General features: G+C 35.4%; 1 protein-coding gene across 7 annotated transcripts in view; it reads left to right on the top strand.

Annotated features, from left to right (window-relative positions):
• Nucleotides 1-12,130, top strand: part of PRKACB (protein kinase cAMP-activated catalytic subunit beta) — a 111,941-nt gene that overhangs the window by 53,754 nt on the left and 46,057 nt on the right. Inside the window, exons 1-3 of one of the 7 annotated variants that reach the window (XM_037060979.1) lie at nucleotides 1,113-1,173; nucleotides 10,216-10,239; nucleotides 11,889-11,912. The exons of 2 other annotated variants lie outside the window; for them this stretch is intronic. In XM_037060979.1, the coding sequence (XP_036916874.1) occupies nucleotides 1,164-1,173; nucleotides 10,216-10,239; nucleotides 11,889-11,912 (58 nt within the window). In that variant the 5' untranslated portion in view covers nucleotides 1,113-1,163. Of the gene's footprint in view, nucleotides 1-1,112; nucleotides 1,174-1,626; nucleotides 1,771-10,215; nucleotides 10,240-11,888; nucleotides 11,913-12,130 lie in introns of those variants that run through there. 4 more of the 7 variants (XM_037060980.1, XM_037060978.1, XM_037060982.1 and 1 more) reach the window with 4 other exon arrangements.

Below are 12,130 nucleotides of genomic sequence, written 5' to 3'. Positions count from 1 at the left end.
CAGCCTCCTCTCGTCCTTCGGGGATCTGAGGATATGTGGAGAGTTTGTCCGGGCCCTCTCTGCCTCTCTCATTTCCATTTTATGTTAATTTCTTGCTAGACCACCAGTTTGCTGCTCACCCCTAACCAAGACCATACTTCAGATGCCAAAGCTGGATAGTTCCCTGTCTTTATCCTACAATTTGCTTTTTAAAAATTGACAATATCACTTACTGTTGGGGTTGGGGGGTGGCCTCCTCTCCAAATCAAGTCAGCTCTCTATGGCAGCAAAACAGCTCATGGTGGTCATGGCCTCCCCCACCCTGATAGGAAGGAGTAGCTGAATGAGCTGTGGGGGGAGAGGGGCTGCACCAGGCAAGACCACCACCACAGGGCCCCACCGTTCTTATGCAGACTCTAGAAGTTTTTCATAATAAATGCCTCTCAATATGCTGTTTGTGACTGCTGAATTTCCAGAGTTATGAAGTTGTTCTTGAAAATTTTGTCCAACGTTGTAGTTGCTTCTTGGGGAGAAGATTTGCTGATGTACTTACTCTCCCACCAGTGAAAGTCCTGCCTCACCTGGCAACTTTTCCCATGGCGAGCTCACTTGCTGAAGTTCCACTCACGGCACCATTCTGTGGATCATTTGTACCATTATGGTACAAATTTTAGGACTCTGAGAGTCAGAGAAGTCTGTTCACCATTTTATCTAGTCTGCCCACCTTGCCATACCATCTGTCTTGCTACACAGTTTTAATCCTGTTTGATGTAAGGAAATTTACACTTCCACAATAATTGCCAGTAACTTTTTTGTGTGTCCCCCTCTTTTGAAAACTACCTCTGTGCCATTTGACACTGTTTATAAAGCTGAATTTTATGGAAGTTTATAAATAAGTTATTTTAAGATCCCCTCTACAAATAAAAATATAAAGAATTATATTTTGTCTCATCCATAATACAGAATGTTTAAATGGTTAACATTTGTGCTGCAGTATAGCTTTCTGGCTCATGAAAAATGAAAGCGATCAGCGATCTGGGCAATAAGATTCATTGCCAATAGTCACTAGCAACAGCACACAGCATTTTAATATCAGTGAGGTCCACGGCTAGCAGTAAGAGCTGGTGTAATTGAAAGACGTTTAGGTGCAATCATTCGGCTGTTCGTTCCTTGCCAGGTTCGACATGGGATTGTGTGAGTATTGGAAGAAAATGGCATTTTTTTATATCTTTGAAACGTAAGGAGGGTAGATAAGTGCTTAAATTTAAGAAAAGTGGTAATTTTAAAATCATGTGGTTCTAAAAGAAAAAAGGCATTTTATTTGTCTTGTTTGATTAAAGCTTCAGGAAAGCTACTCCATGGTTACAAGTGAACCGATAATTCTGGTCTAATGTTGCCGTGGTAACAACTCATGCTGATATAATTGAGAACATCTTATACATCCTGGTTTGAGTATTTTCTCTGCCATTTTGAGTTGTTCTAGTGGTATATGAAGGAGGCTAGGGTAACTAGCTTGAAGGAAATTAAATCTAGCTATATATATATATACATATCATTGGCATTAATTTGATGTTTACTAGTGCTATCTCGTGCTGGGCAGTTATGCTTTGCTTCTAGGGGCTTTGCTTTCTAAAACAAAAGAAAGCTCTTTTCATTTGCTGTGTGCTGCATGCTCCAGTGTGTGTGTTTACACCACAGGCTTCTGCCTCTAGAGATTAGCATAACTCCCTTTGCTGCTGGATTGTTGTTTTGAGCAATATGTTTTGGAAAGGTTGGTTTTCATCATGAGTGGTAAGTATGCTCTCTGAGACTGGGCGGCTATGTATTTTTTAGAGATATTTAACCATAAGAGGAAAAATATATTTCAAAGGAGCAGTTGTAAAGCCAGAGCTACAGAGAATTACATTTTCTGTTGATGCTTTTGCATTTAGGCATTATACTAATTTGCTTTTAAAATCCATTAAGTACTGGTGAACAATCAACACTATTAATAGTCAATGCTAATAATCAGCTCCTAATTTCTCTAGGTTTGATTTGTTATACTTATTAGGTGCTGTCGTTATTGTATTATAAATTAGTGAATGAAAGGCCCACCAGGATAAGAAGAATTTTTTTTATCTGATCCTGAAGATAAACTTTCTTTTTATTAGCTATGTCATTCTAATATTAGTTTCTGTGGCTTCTTTTTGATTATATAAAATACCAAAATATCTTGAATAAGATGTTGCCAAAATTTTATTGACTTATTCATTGCTTTTATGTACAGTTCATTAAGAAACAGATTTAATGATGAAATATTTTTGGTTTGGGGGGCTTTGTTAAATTGCTTAGAAATAATAGTTTGGGGAAAATAATTTATTAGAATAAATACTCTTGTGATGAAATTGGTTTCATTTTTGTTTTTATAACATGACTTATTTTTTTTAAGTATTCCAAAAATGATTTTTGAGAATATGTACTATTGTATATGCTGCAGTTTATCATAGGGTGGAAGCTATTCACTTTAAGCCAAACCTGCAGCTAAAAATAGATATCCTGTTGTTGGTGTGAGAAATATTTGCTTAGAGCATAACTCATTAGTATCTTTGTGCTTAATTTAACTAGAAAAGAGAATATTGATAAGGTAACCTTTCAATAGGATTTTTAAAGGAAGTGTTACATGGTTTTTCTTATGACAGTCTATAATTTACACTTAAAAGATTTGGAATTGGAATTCAGAACCTGAGAGAGTTGAATTTTGGCTTTATAAAGATAGAATTCAAAATAAAGGAGCCTTTCTTTCCTAACTGAAGATCATCCCATTATTGCCAATAAACACTTTTTCCTTGGCTACAGTATAAACATAAGCCTCATCCATACTGTTAAATCTTTGTTTAGAGAACGATATTAGATATTAAATGAACATTTTTACATGCAGGATATTAAGAATTGTTATTGCTGTTATCCTGTTAGTGGATTGATATTTCTAATCTAGTGCTTTAAATTTGGCCTAATATTACAAAGTCAGTGTGTTAACATTTCTTACATTTCTATGAATATCAAAACTGCATATACCCAGTAATTATACTTAAAATACTAGATTTCTCTGAATCTGGCCAGTGTTATTTTCTCTTTTTAAAGTTAAGTATATAACACAATCTTTAAGTAACCACTGAAATGTTGTAGAGGTTTGAGAATTGGAAGTGTTGGTCTTTGCTGAAGAAAATTTTTGCTGCTGCTTTATTGATTTATTTTCTTTCAAGAAAGTGTAGATTAGTCAAATAGAATTTGATATATTTGATCATATTGGCTTATCTTTATAGCCTTTTCCACTATAGGAAGAGTAATCACAACTAGACATTCTGACTTTTTCAGGATTGTTCAGTTTTTACTCATGTTATAATTGGTTAAATATTTAGCCATTTCAAAATGTGGAACATTACAAGTGGAGTTTGGTTCTATTTGTAAACATAGGTAGATGCTAAGTCTATAGCTATACGTGTGGTATTTATGTGCATGTGATACTCTTTTATTTAAAGAGCTACTCCTTTTCTCCTTCATGACTAGTATTAGTTTTCTTAGGAATCTATCTTTGCCCCCCTTTCAATGCTATATTCCTTCTGGATGATTTCATCCATGCTCACATCTTCGTTCGTTTCCTGAACGTTCAGTTCAGAAGTGAATTCTCTCTTTTCATCCCAAGTCTGCTCCTTTTTCATTGATTCTGATTTTTGTTAATGACACCACTGCCCCTGCAGGAACTGAAAACATAAGCCTCGTGGACATTCATAACTTGTATCTTACCTCCAAACACTCACACAGTCATTAGTTCCTGCTGAGCCTCCATCAGGAATATCTTAGAAGTCCCTGTTTTCTCTAGTCTCACTGGCACTGGGAATGCTTTTAGATCAGCATTGCGTATCTTCTCAATCCTGTTGCAGTAACTGCTTCACTGACTCTCGGCTTTTAGTTTTATATCCTGTAGACCATTTCCATGCTACCATTTTTAAAATGTAGATATACCCATTTCTTAACCCAGCATGAAACTTTAGTTACTTACTATTGCCTCTCAGATAAAGGTTCAGCTCCTTAGTAGGGCATATAAGATCAGCGACCAACCTTTCTGGCTTTATTCGCATCTCTCATAAAATTCTGATATAGCTAAATTATCCTACACATTATTCCTTGCTACCTTTCTATATTTGTATCACATCACAAAAGTTCTGAAAATCACTTATGCTTAGTGTCTCTCTCATTGACTTTATAGAGTTGGGTGCTCACCCTGGACACCCAAAGCGATCCTGTAAACTGTAACAGTTGTTTGTATTATACTGAAATTTATATCAGCATGTCAGTTTCCAATCTCCAGCCTTTGAACTTCTTAAGTGAAGGAGTGCCATGCTCATCTGTGTTTACAGTAGTCACTCTGGTCCTCCAAACATATAAACTCAGAAATTCTTGTAGTATAAATGAATAACTATTATTCATTTTTACATACTTAAACACTTGTTAATATTATCAATGAAAAATGTTGGCTATCTTTAATTTTTTATTTCTTTTTGGTTTGATGATGCTTTTCTATGATGCTTACTGAGATGTAACTAGCGTCGTTATATCAACATTCTGGATGAGAACTCAGACTGGTCAACTGGTAGTTGAGGGCAAATCTCAAAAACAAAGGCATTAAATTTTGCGGATAACAGAACAGTTATAGACTTAACCACAAGCACTTAATTAATTCCTGTTTCTAGGTCTTGACTGAATATGAGAGAACACAAAACTGGGGAAACAGTGTATTAGTTCTGAAATTAAAGAAGGATACCTGCCCAGAAATGTACAATGTCAGACTGATAATTAGACACCAAAGTTTAACTCACAGTTTTACTTTGAGAAGCTTGCTTTATGGAAAAGAAATAAACAGTAGTTTCACCCTCTCTAACTTAAAGGGATGAGGCTTCTAAGAAAGACTGTTAGGAAGAGAAGTGGCAGGTCCAATGTGCTGATGACTTTCATTTAAAATAGTTAGGATGAGACAACCAAACATTTGTTAGGCTGTTCCAAGTGGAAGAAGTGGCTTTTCTTCTTCTAATGTGAGAGGGCCCTTCCCTGAAGTGGGTGGGTATCACCACTAGTCAGGGACGCTATGGCTTCCTTCTCTTTTCGGAAAGTTACTGTACTATTTTACTGATAATGTAAATATGCATCAACTAAAAGATCTGAGAAGTTGACTCTGACGCACCCTAACAGGAGATGAGGGGATCCACCTTATTGGGAGAGGACAGAGGACGTAATGGAAAGTTTTGAAAGGCTTCTCATTGTTTATGAATGAGTAAACAAGAAAAGCAACGACATGGAGCCTGTGAAAGAGATAGTGTGTCACCAAAGGATAAAATCACAGCCTTCATTGTAGGGAAGTGGAAGTTATGTTTAGAAAATATTTGTGCAGGAGGGTTAAAAAATAAAAAATTATAGATAGCATCTCTGTTGAATTCTGAAAAATTCCAAGTGAACGTGGCATTTATGAAATAAGACGTGGAAGATAAGATAACACAAATGCCTAGAATGGAAAGAGAGCAGCTGGTTAAGAGACAAATAGGAAAGAAGCAATAATGATGTAAGGTAAGATTATAAGAAAATGAACCTGGCATCTGGAGAATATAAAGCAGTATTAGAAGCAGTAAAGATTGAAGTAATCACTGCAGGAAAGGAAATTCATGATGTGAAGAACTAGCTTAACAAAACGAAAATGGAGGGGAAATAGACAGGATAGAAATCATGAGTGAAAATCATGTTAGATAAAAGTAGGAGACTGCAAATGGAATGAGTAGCATTCCCAAAGGACAGAAAATGACTCATCGAACAGAAGCAACAACAAAATATATGTATGATTCAGGAAAACTTTGCTGAAGAGAAACTTGAATCAATAGATTGAAAGAGCTCATTGTGTTTGACAAAGATTAGCAAAAAAAACCCCCAGCAGCTAAATATGCTGATGGAAGTGTTGAACTTCAAGGATAAAGGCAATTTCACAAACATTCGAGTATTTTGCGTCTTACACTTAACACAAACCTTGCCTTATAAAGAAAAGAGAAATCCAGCCCTGGCTGAGTGCCTCAGTTGGTTGGAGCATTGTCCTGTACATCAAGAAAAAAAAAATTGCAGGTTCAGTCTCTAGTCAGAGCACATACCTAGGTTGTGGGTGTGATCCCGGGTCAGGGCGTGTGTGAGAGGCAACTAACTGATCAGTGTTTCTCTTTCTCCCTTCCTCTCTTTCTTAAAAAAATCAATAAACATATTCTTGGGTGAGGGGAAATAAATAAATTGGAGACTAGATAATTTCAAAAGTCTTTTAGAGCAAAAATGAATGAAGATTCAACAGCACCTAGAAATGCAGAATAAAATATAGCAAGCATCCCTTTAAATGAACTTATGAGAACACAATATGAACCCCCTGTGTGCAAAAAGTGAAATGGTAAGTGAAAACCAGAACTGCAAGAGAGAGCATACTTTGACTACTCCAAGGAGATTTTCATACTTTGGTAACTAAATGACTTTGGTTTTTAAATGGCTCACAGAGACAGAATACAATTTCTTTGATCTACGCAACATGGGATTTCTTAGACCCCTATATAAGGCAGGATCCTTGAAGGATTACATCCTCAGTGACAGAATAGGTTAGAAATTAAAACCTCTCCACTGATACTGGGAGAAAATAGGAAGCTTGTATTTCCTGGCTTGAACTGCTAGGGACAGGGGAAGGGTGTGCATTCATGGTGTGGGAGGCCTCTCCTGAGAGTTTGTAATCCGTTGCCTCTCCTCCAGTACATTTCAGGTGTGAATTTATATTAACTGTGTGGTCTAGAATTGCCAATAAGATAAAACAGAGATTTTCAACTTTTTTCATTTCAGGGCACATGTAAACTAATGACTAAGATTCTGCAGCACACCAAAGAATATATTCTATCTTTTTGATCTGACAAAAAAATACATATAATTTTGATTCATTCACACTGGACAGCTATTGTTGTGTTGGCTGTTGTCACTTTTTTTAATTTGAAGATATAAGGGAAAAGAGGTCAGTGCCCCTGACTAAACAGTCAGGTACTGCATGTTTTAAAGATTCTTGGGGTACACTAGTGTTCCATGGCACACTGGTTGAAAACTGCTGGGATAAAATACACCGTTGTAATAGGATGCCAGACAGGAGAGTACAAAACATCTTCTGGTCAAGCCCTGCAGGTTTCTTAGATAAGGCCCCTCTTTGGGGCCTATCTTTGTGAACTTTGAGTTCACAATCCAAAATCAAACACACACACACACACACACACACAAATCTATAAATGATATTAGATACAACAGGATTAGACCCTCCCAAGAATATCAGAGACTAGATTTGTCACACACACTACCACTTAAAACCAATAATCACATCAAAAAGAAATATAAATTATGAAAGAATTGTGTGCATTTTTAGCAGAACCTCAAAATATATAACACAAAATTGACCCATTTAGAAGGAAAAATTATAAGTATATAAGATTTATAGGTATATATAAAGAAGTCCCGCCCAGTAATTGGAGAATATACAGAAATATATAAAACACAGAATTGATAATACGATAAAAAAATTCAAAATATTTTAAAGAATTGATATATAGGCTGTGGTGTCTGACCACAAAGCAGTTAAGTTTAATGAATAATAAAAGACTAATTAAACAAATAAACGCACAAATGTTATATGTGAAGAATTAAAGCATTTAAATAACTCACAGGTCAAGAATTAATACAAATTTAAATTCAACTATGCATCAGAACTTTTGGGATGCAGCTAAATTGGATTTAGAGATAAGATTTTTAATGCTTATATTAAGAAAGGAGAAAGATACTCGTGATGTAAGTATTCAAGTAAGCAAATTATAGAAAACAACATGGTTAATCAAAAGAAGAAAATACCTAATAAAGACATGAACAAAAATCAGTGGAATAAAGAAGAAATAAAGAAGATACATGAGAGCCAAAGGTCAGTTCATGGAAAACACTTAAAATAACTGACTAGTACTCTACCTATTTAAGATTTAATCAGTTAAAAGCCCTACTCAAAACTTACTAAAATTAGGACAGAACTATTTTACAGTCAAGTTCTGAGAAATATTCAAGTAACAAAAATTGCAGTATTGTACAAAATCTTCCAAAGAATTGAAAAAGAGAAGATATTCTTAAATTTATTTGAGTCTAGTATAGTTTTACAAGGCAAGTGTTAAAAGAAAATTAGAAACATTTTCTCCCAAGTTAAAAATAGGAAAAGAATGCTCATTTTCTGTTCTGTAGTGTTAGCTATAACCTGCACATTAAGACAAGAAAAGGATGGGAAAGAACAAAATTGTCATTATGTACAAGTGATATGTGATTTTCTATTTAGAAAATTTAAGAGAATGTATGAATTTAGAACTAGTAACAGAGTCTGGCAAGGTCGCCAAATATAAGATCAACACAGAAACATCAACAGTGTGCTGTATGTGCATCAACAACAGACAAACGGTAGTTGCAGAAAATCCCCCTTTTGCAGAGTCACCCAGGCTCTTAAGAACCGATGTATGAATCTAATAAATGAGACCTGTAAGGGAAAATGATAACATTATAAAAGATATTTACCTAATCTTTAACAAGAAGATATTATTGAGTAGCCATGGAATTAGCAGAAGTTAGAAAGTGTGACATTTTGTGAGGACACGGAGCATCAAGATGTGGAGGCGATATAAATTGGCGTGACCACAGAGATCTACTTACTGCTGTCTGGTCAGGTTGCAAACGTATATACCCTGTCATGTGGGATCCATTCCTATTTCTATCTTGTCTGTCAACAGACAGAATATTTGAATTTAGAACCAAAAGGAGAATCTTTAGCACATGATATGGTAGATGTACTGTTCCTCTGAGAAAAAGCCTCAGTGAACAATTGAGGAAGTAAAATGCATTTCAAAGAAAATTTTGAAGGTTGCCTGGGTCATTGGTTTTATGAGTGTAAATTTAGTTCAGGTTGTATTACCAAAGCCTATAGGGAACATCTCCAGTCAAACATGGCGTGGATGGCCTAGGGAATCCACAGCATCTCTACAAGAGAGCAAGTTGGGAGAGAAAGCATGCACATGTAATTCGTTGTGAATTCATAATGTGTCTGTCCATGCAGATTCTGGCCAAGGTAATCTGTTCCTTTTTATAATGTGGTCATTTTAATACATGTTTCACCAAAAGTTTTTTATGGTTTAGCGAAAGTCAATTATATTGTTCACTTGTAATTAAGACTTGATAAAGAATTAACAGGAAAAATCTGGCTGGTATAGCTCAGTGGATTGAGCGCGGGCCTTCAAACCAGAGTATTGTGGTTCGATTCCCAGTCAGGGCACAAGCCTGGGTTGCAGGCCAGTTCCCACAGGGGATGCATGAGAGGCAACCATACATTGATATTTCTCTCCCTCTCTCCTTCCCTTCCCCTCTAAAGATAAATAAATAAAATCTTTTAAAAAAGAATTAACAGGAAAAAAGAATAAGGAGAGGAAAGAAAAGTAAAATAAATGTCACGATAGGAAATGTAGCTTTTATTGCCTATGTAAATTCCAAACTCATGTGTGATTTTATGTGTGACTAGTATCTCTTTTTCTTAAAGTTTTTTTTAAGATTTTATTTATTTATCTTTAGAGAGGAAGGGAAGGAGAGAAGGAGAGAAATATCAGTGTATGGTTGCCTCTCGTGAGTCCCCTGCTGGGAACTGGCCTGCAAGCCAGGCATGTGCCCTGACTGGGAATCCAACTGAGATGGTGTGGTTCACAGGCCCGCTCTCAATCCACTGAGCTACACCAGCCAGGGCCATATTTTAAAAAACAAAAATAATTATGGTCCCATCCACTGAACTGCACAGATTCATTTACAGTAATTAAAATTTTTTTGTACCCATTATCGTTTTAAAGGCTATGACCGAACTTGTTCGAATATGGTGAAGCGAATAAAGTATCCCATCAGCAAAGTGAACACAATTGCTCTTTGGATTAAAAGCATGGAATATGATAGATAGATAGATAGACAAACATGTCCGAAGAGTGTGTTGTAATACTTTATAAAACACTTTCGAATTTGTATGCTCAAGTATTTTTTATTCTGTTTCAGCATGTAAATATTTTAATGAACATGTATGGGTGGAGAAGTTCTGGGCCTGTTACTGTATGTGTTATTTATCTGTTTAATTTATTCTTTTTGCTCAAGCATGCAAATCATCAGAAGCATCTGGTAGGACACCACCTTTTACAAAATAATTCTGTTACTTTGATTGCTATAAGTTGGTTTTTTATGAGGGAATTTTGTGGCAACTAGAATGTTTTGTATTTAATTTACTGAAAATATTCGTAGTATAGCATGTGTTTGGGGGTATATTCTTAGTAACAAATGTAGAGTTCAAAAGAGGTGGATGTTTGAAGAAAGGGAGGCAAAAAAACCCAAACTTTTTTACACTGCTAGATTTTCACTGCAGAAGTTTTGGAAGGGATTTTACTGTTCTTTATTGATAGAATTTATTATTTTCATATGTAATTTATCTCAGCTTCCATCATGTTTTTTGCTTTCTGATTTACATTAGATAACTTTTAAATAAAATAATACTTTTATTAAGGTAAAGGATGAAAATGATTTAATTACAAAGTGATTAGGAAGCCCATGAATTATAATCTGTTCAGTAAAAAAAACTTTAAACTATGATTACAACGAAAGTTATTAAGAAACATAATTGCTTTATTACCTCACATCTCCTCTTTTCTAACAGTAACGTTTAGAGGAACAGCCCCTTCCCTTATTCACTACATAGTCATCAAGGTTTAAAATATTCTGGCCTCTAAACCCCCAGCTATCCCTCCTTACGCTGGCTCCACTGTTCCTTAGCAAGTGATCTTGCCTCCTGTTTCCCAGAAGAAACAGAGCCTAGCAGTTATGGATAACTCAGTCTACTCCTGTTCCTTCCCACAAGTTGACAAATGTCACCATGGCAAACAGTTACCTTCATGTTAGGGCACCTGCTTGCCTTTATACCTCACCTCCCACTGCTGCTGTGCACTATACCCAGTGTTGCAGCTGGTACAAGCCAGGTGCCCTTCCTGGATAAGCCATGCTTCTGCCTCCATGCCTTTTATACAAGATTATCCCGGCCTGGAAAGTCTTCTTTGTCAAGTCATGTGCCAAAGGAACTCTATCCTTCAAGCTTTATGATGCCTTACCTTTACCACCTAAGAATTTCCCCTTTCAGACTTGCATAGCACCTTATAATTTTCTTGTCCTTGTCCTTGTGACATTCCAGTATAATGATTCTATCTCCCAGTCGGGTTCTCATCTCCTTAAATAGTGGAGATGCATTTATTCTTTGTAGTGTTCTTACATCAGTTTCCGGCACCACTAAACAGTACTCTCAGTAAATGTTGTTGAAAAGATTGTTAAACCAGCACCAAGAAAATAAAATGCCTGAAAGACACTAATGTCTTTCTGAAGGGTGTTAAAATGTTACAATTCAGAGTCTCTTTTCTCAGTAGAATTTTCAGTAAATAACAAAAGTCCAGAGATAGTATTACAATAGTTGTAGGATGTGTATTGCAATATATGCTACTTAGTATTTTTAGCAGTATTACCATGAGAAGTTAAAGGTTTTGTTAGCAGTTTTAAGAATTAAAATGGTATCAATTTGGACACTAAAAGATAATTATTGATTTTATTTCTTTACCATTTAATTTTTAAATGTCCTATCCAAATATGTTCAATCAAATAGTTGCTACATTATTGTTTTACTTCTGTGTCTAATTATCTGAGAAAATGTGTATAAGTGATTTCATGCTACTGTGTTGTTTTTATGAGTGTCATTTAATCACTGTTTAATTTATTTTTTTCTTGGATACAAGCTTGCTCCTCTTCAGAAGTATCTGGTAGGCAAATAACTACTTTTTAATTTAAAAAAATGATGCCAAGGTTCTTACTTGTTTGTTTATAAGTTGTTATGCTCCTCATAAAAGTCATATTTTATAAGGTATATTGAGTAAATAAAACATTTTAGTTAAGGAAATGGTTTCTTTAGTGTTATGTTAAGTTTTAGCTATAGAAGTGATTTACATTGCAGTTTCTTGAGTGGTATTTTAGAAACAGC

The sequence above is a fragment of the Sturnira hondurensis genome, unplaced genomic scaffold (assembly GCF_014824575.4).
Source record: "Sturnira hondurensis isolate 20B ecotype Veracruz unplaced genomic scaffold, ASM1482457v3 Scaffold0013063, whole genome shotgun sequence".
NCBI classification, from domain to species: domain Eukaryota; kingdom Metazoa; phylum Chordata; class Mammalia; order Chiroptera; family Phyllostomidae; genus Sturnira; species Sturnira hondurensis.
This window is presented reverse-complemented; position numbering and strand designations above follow the sequence as displayed.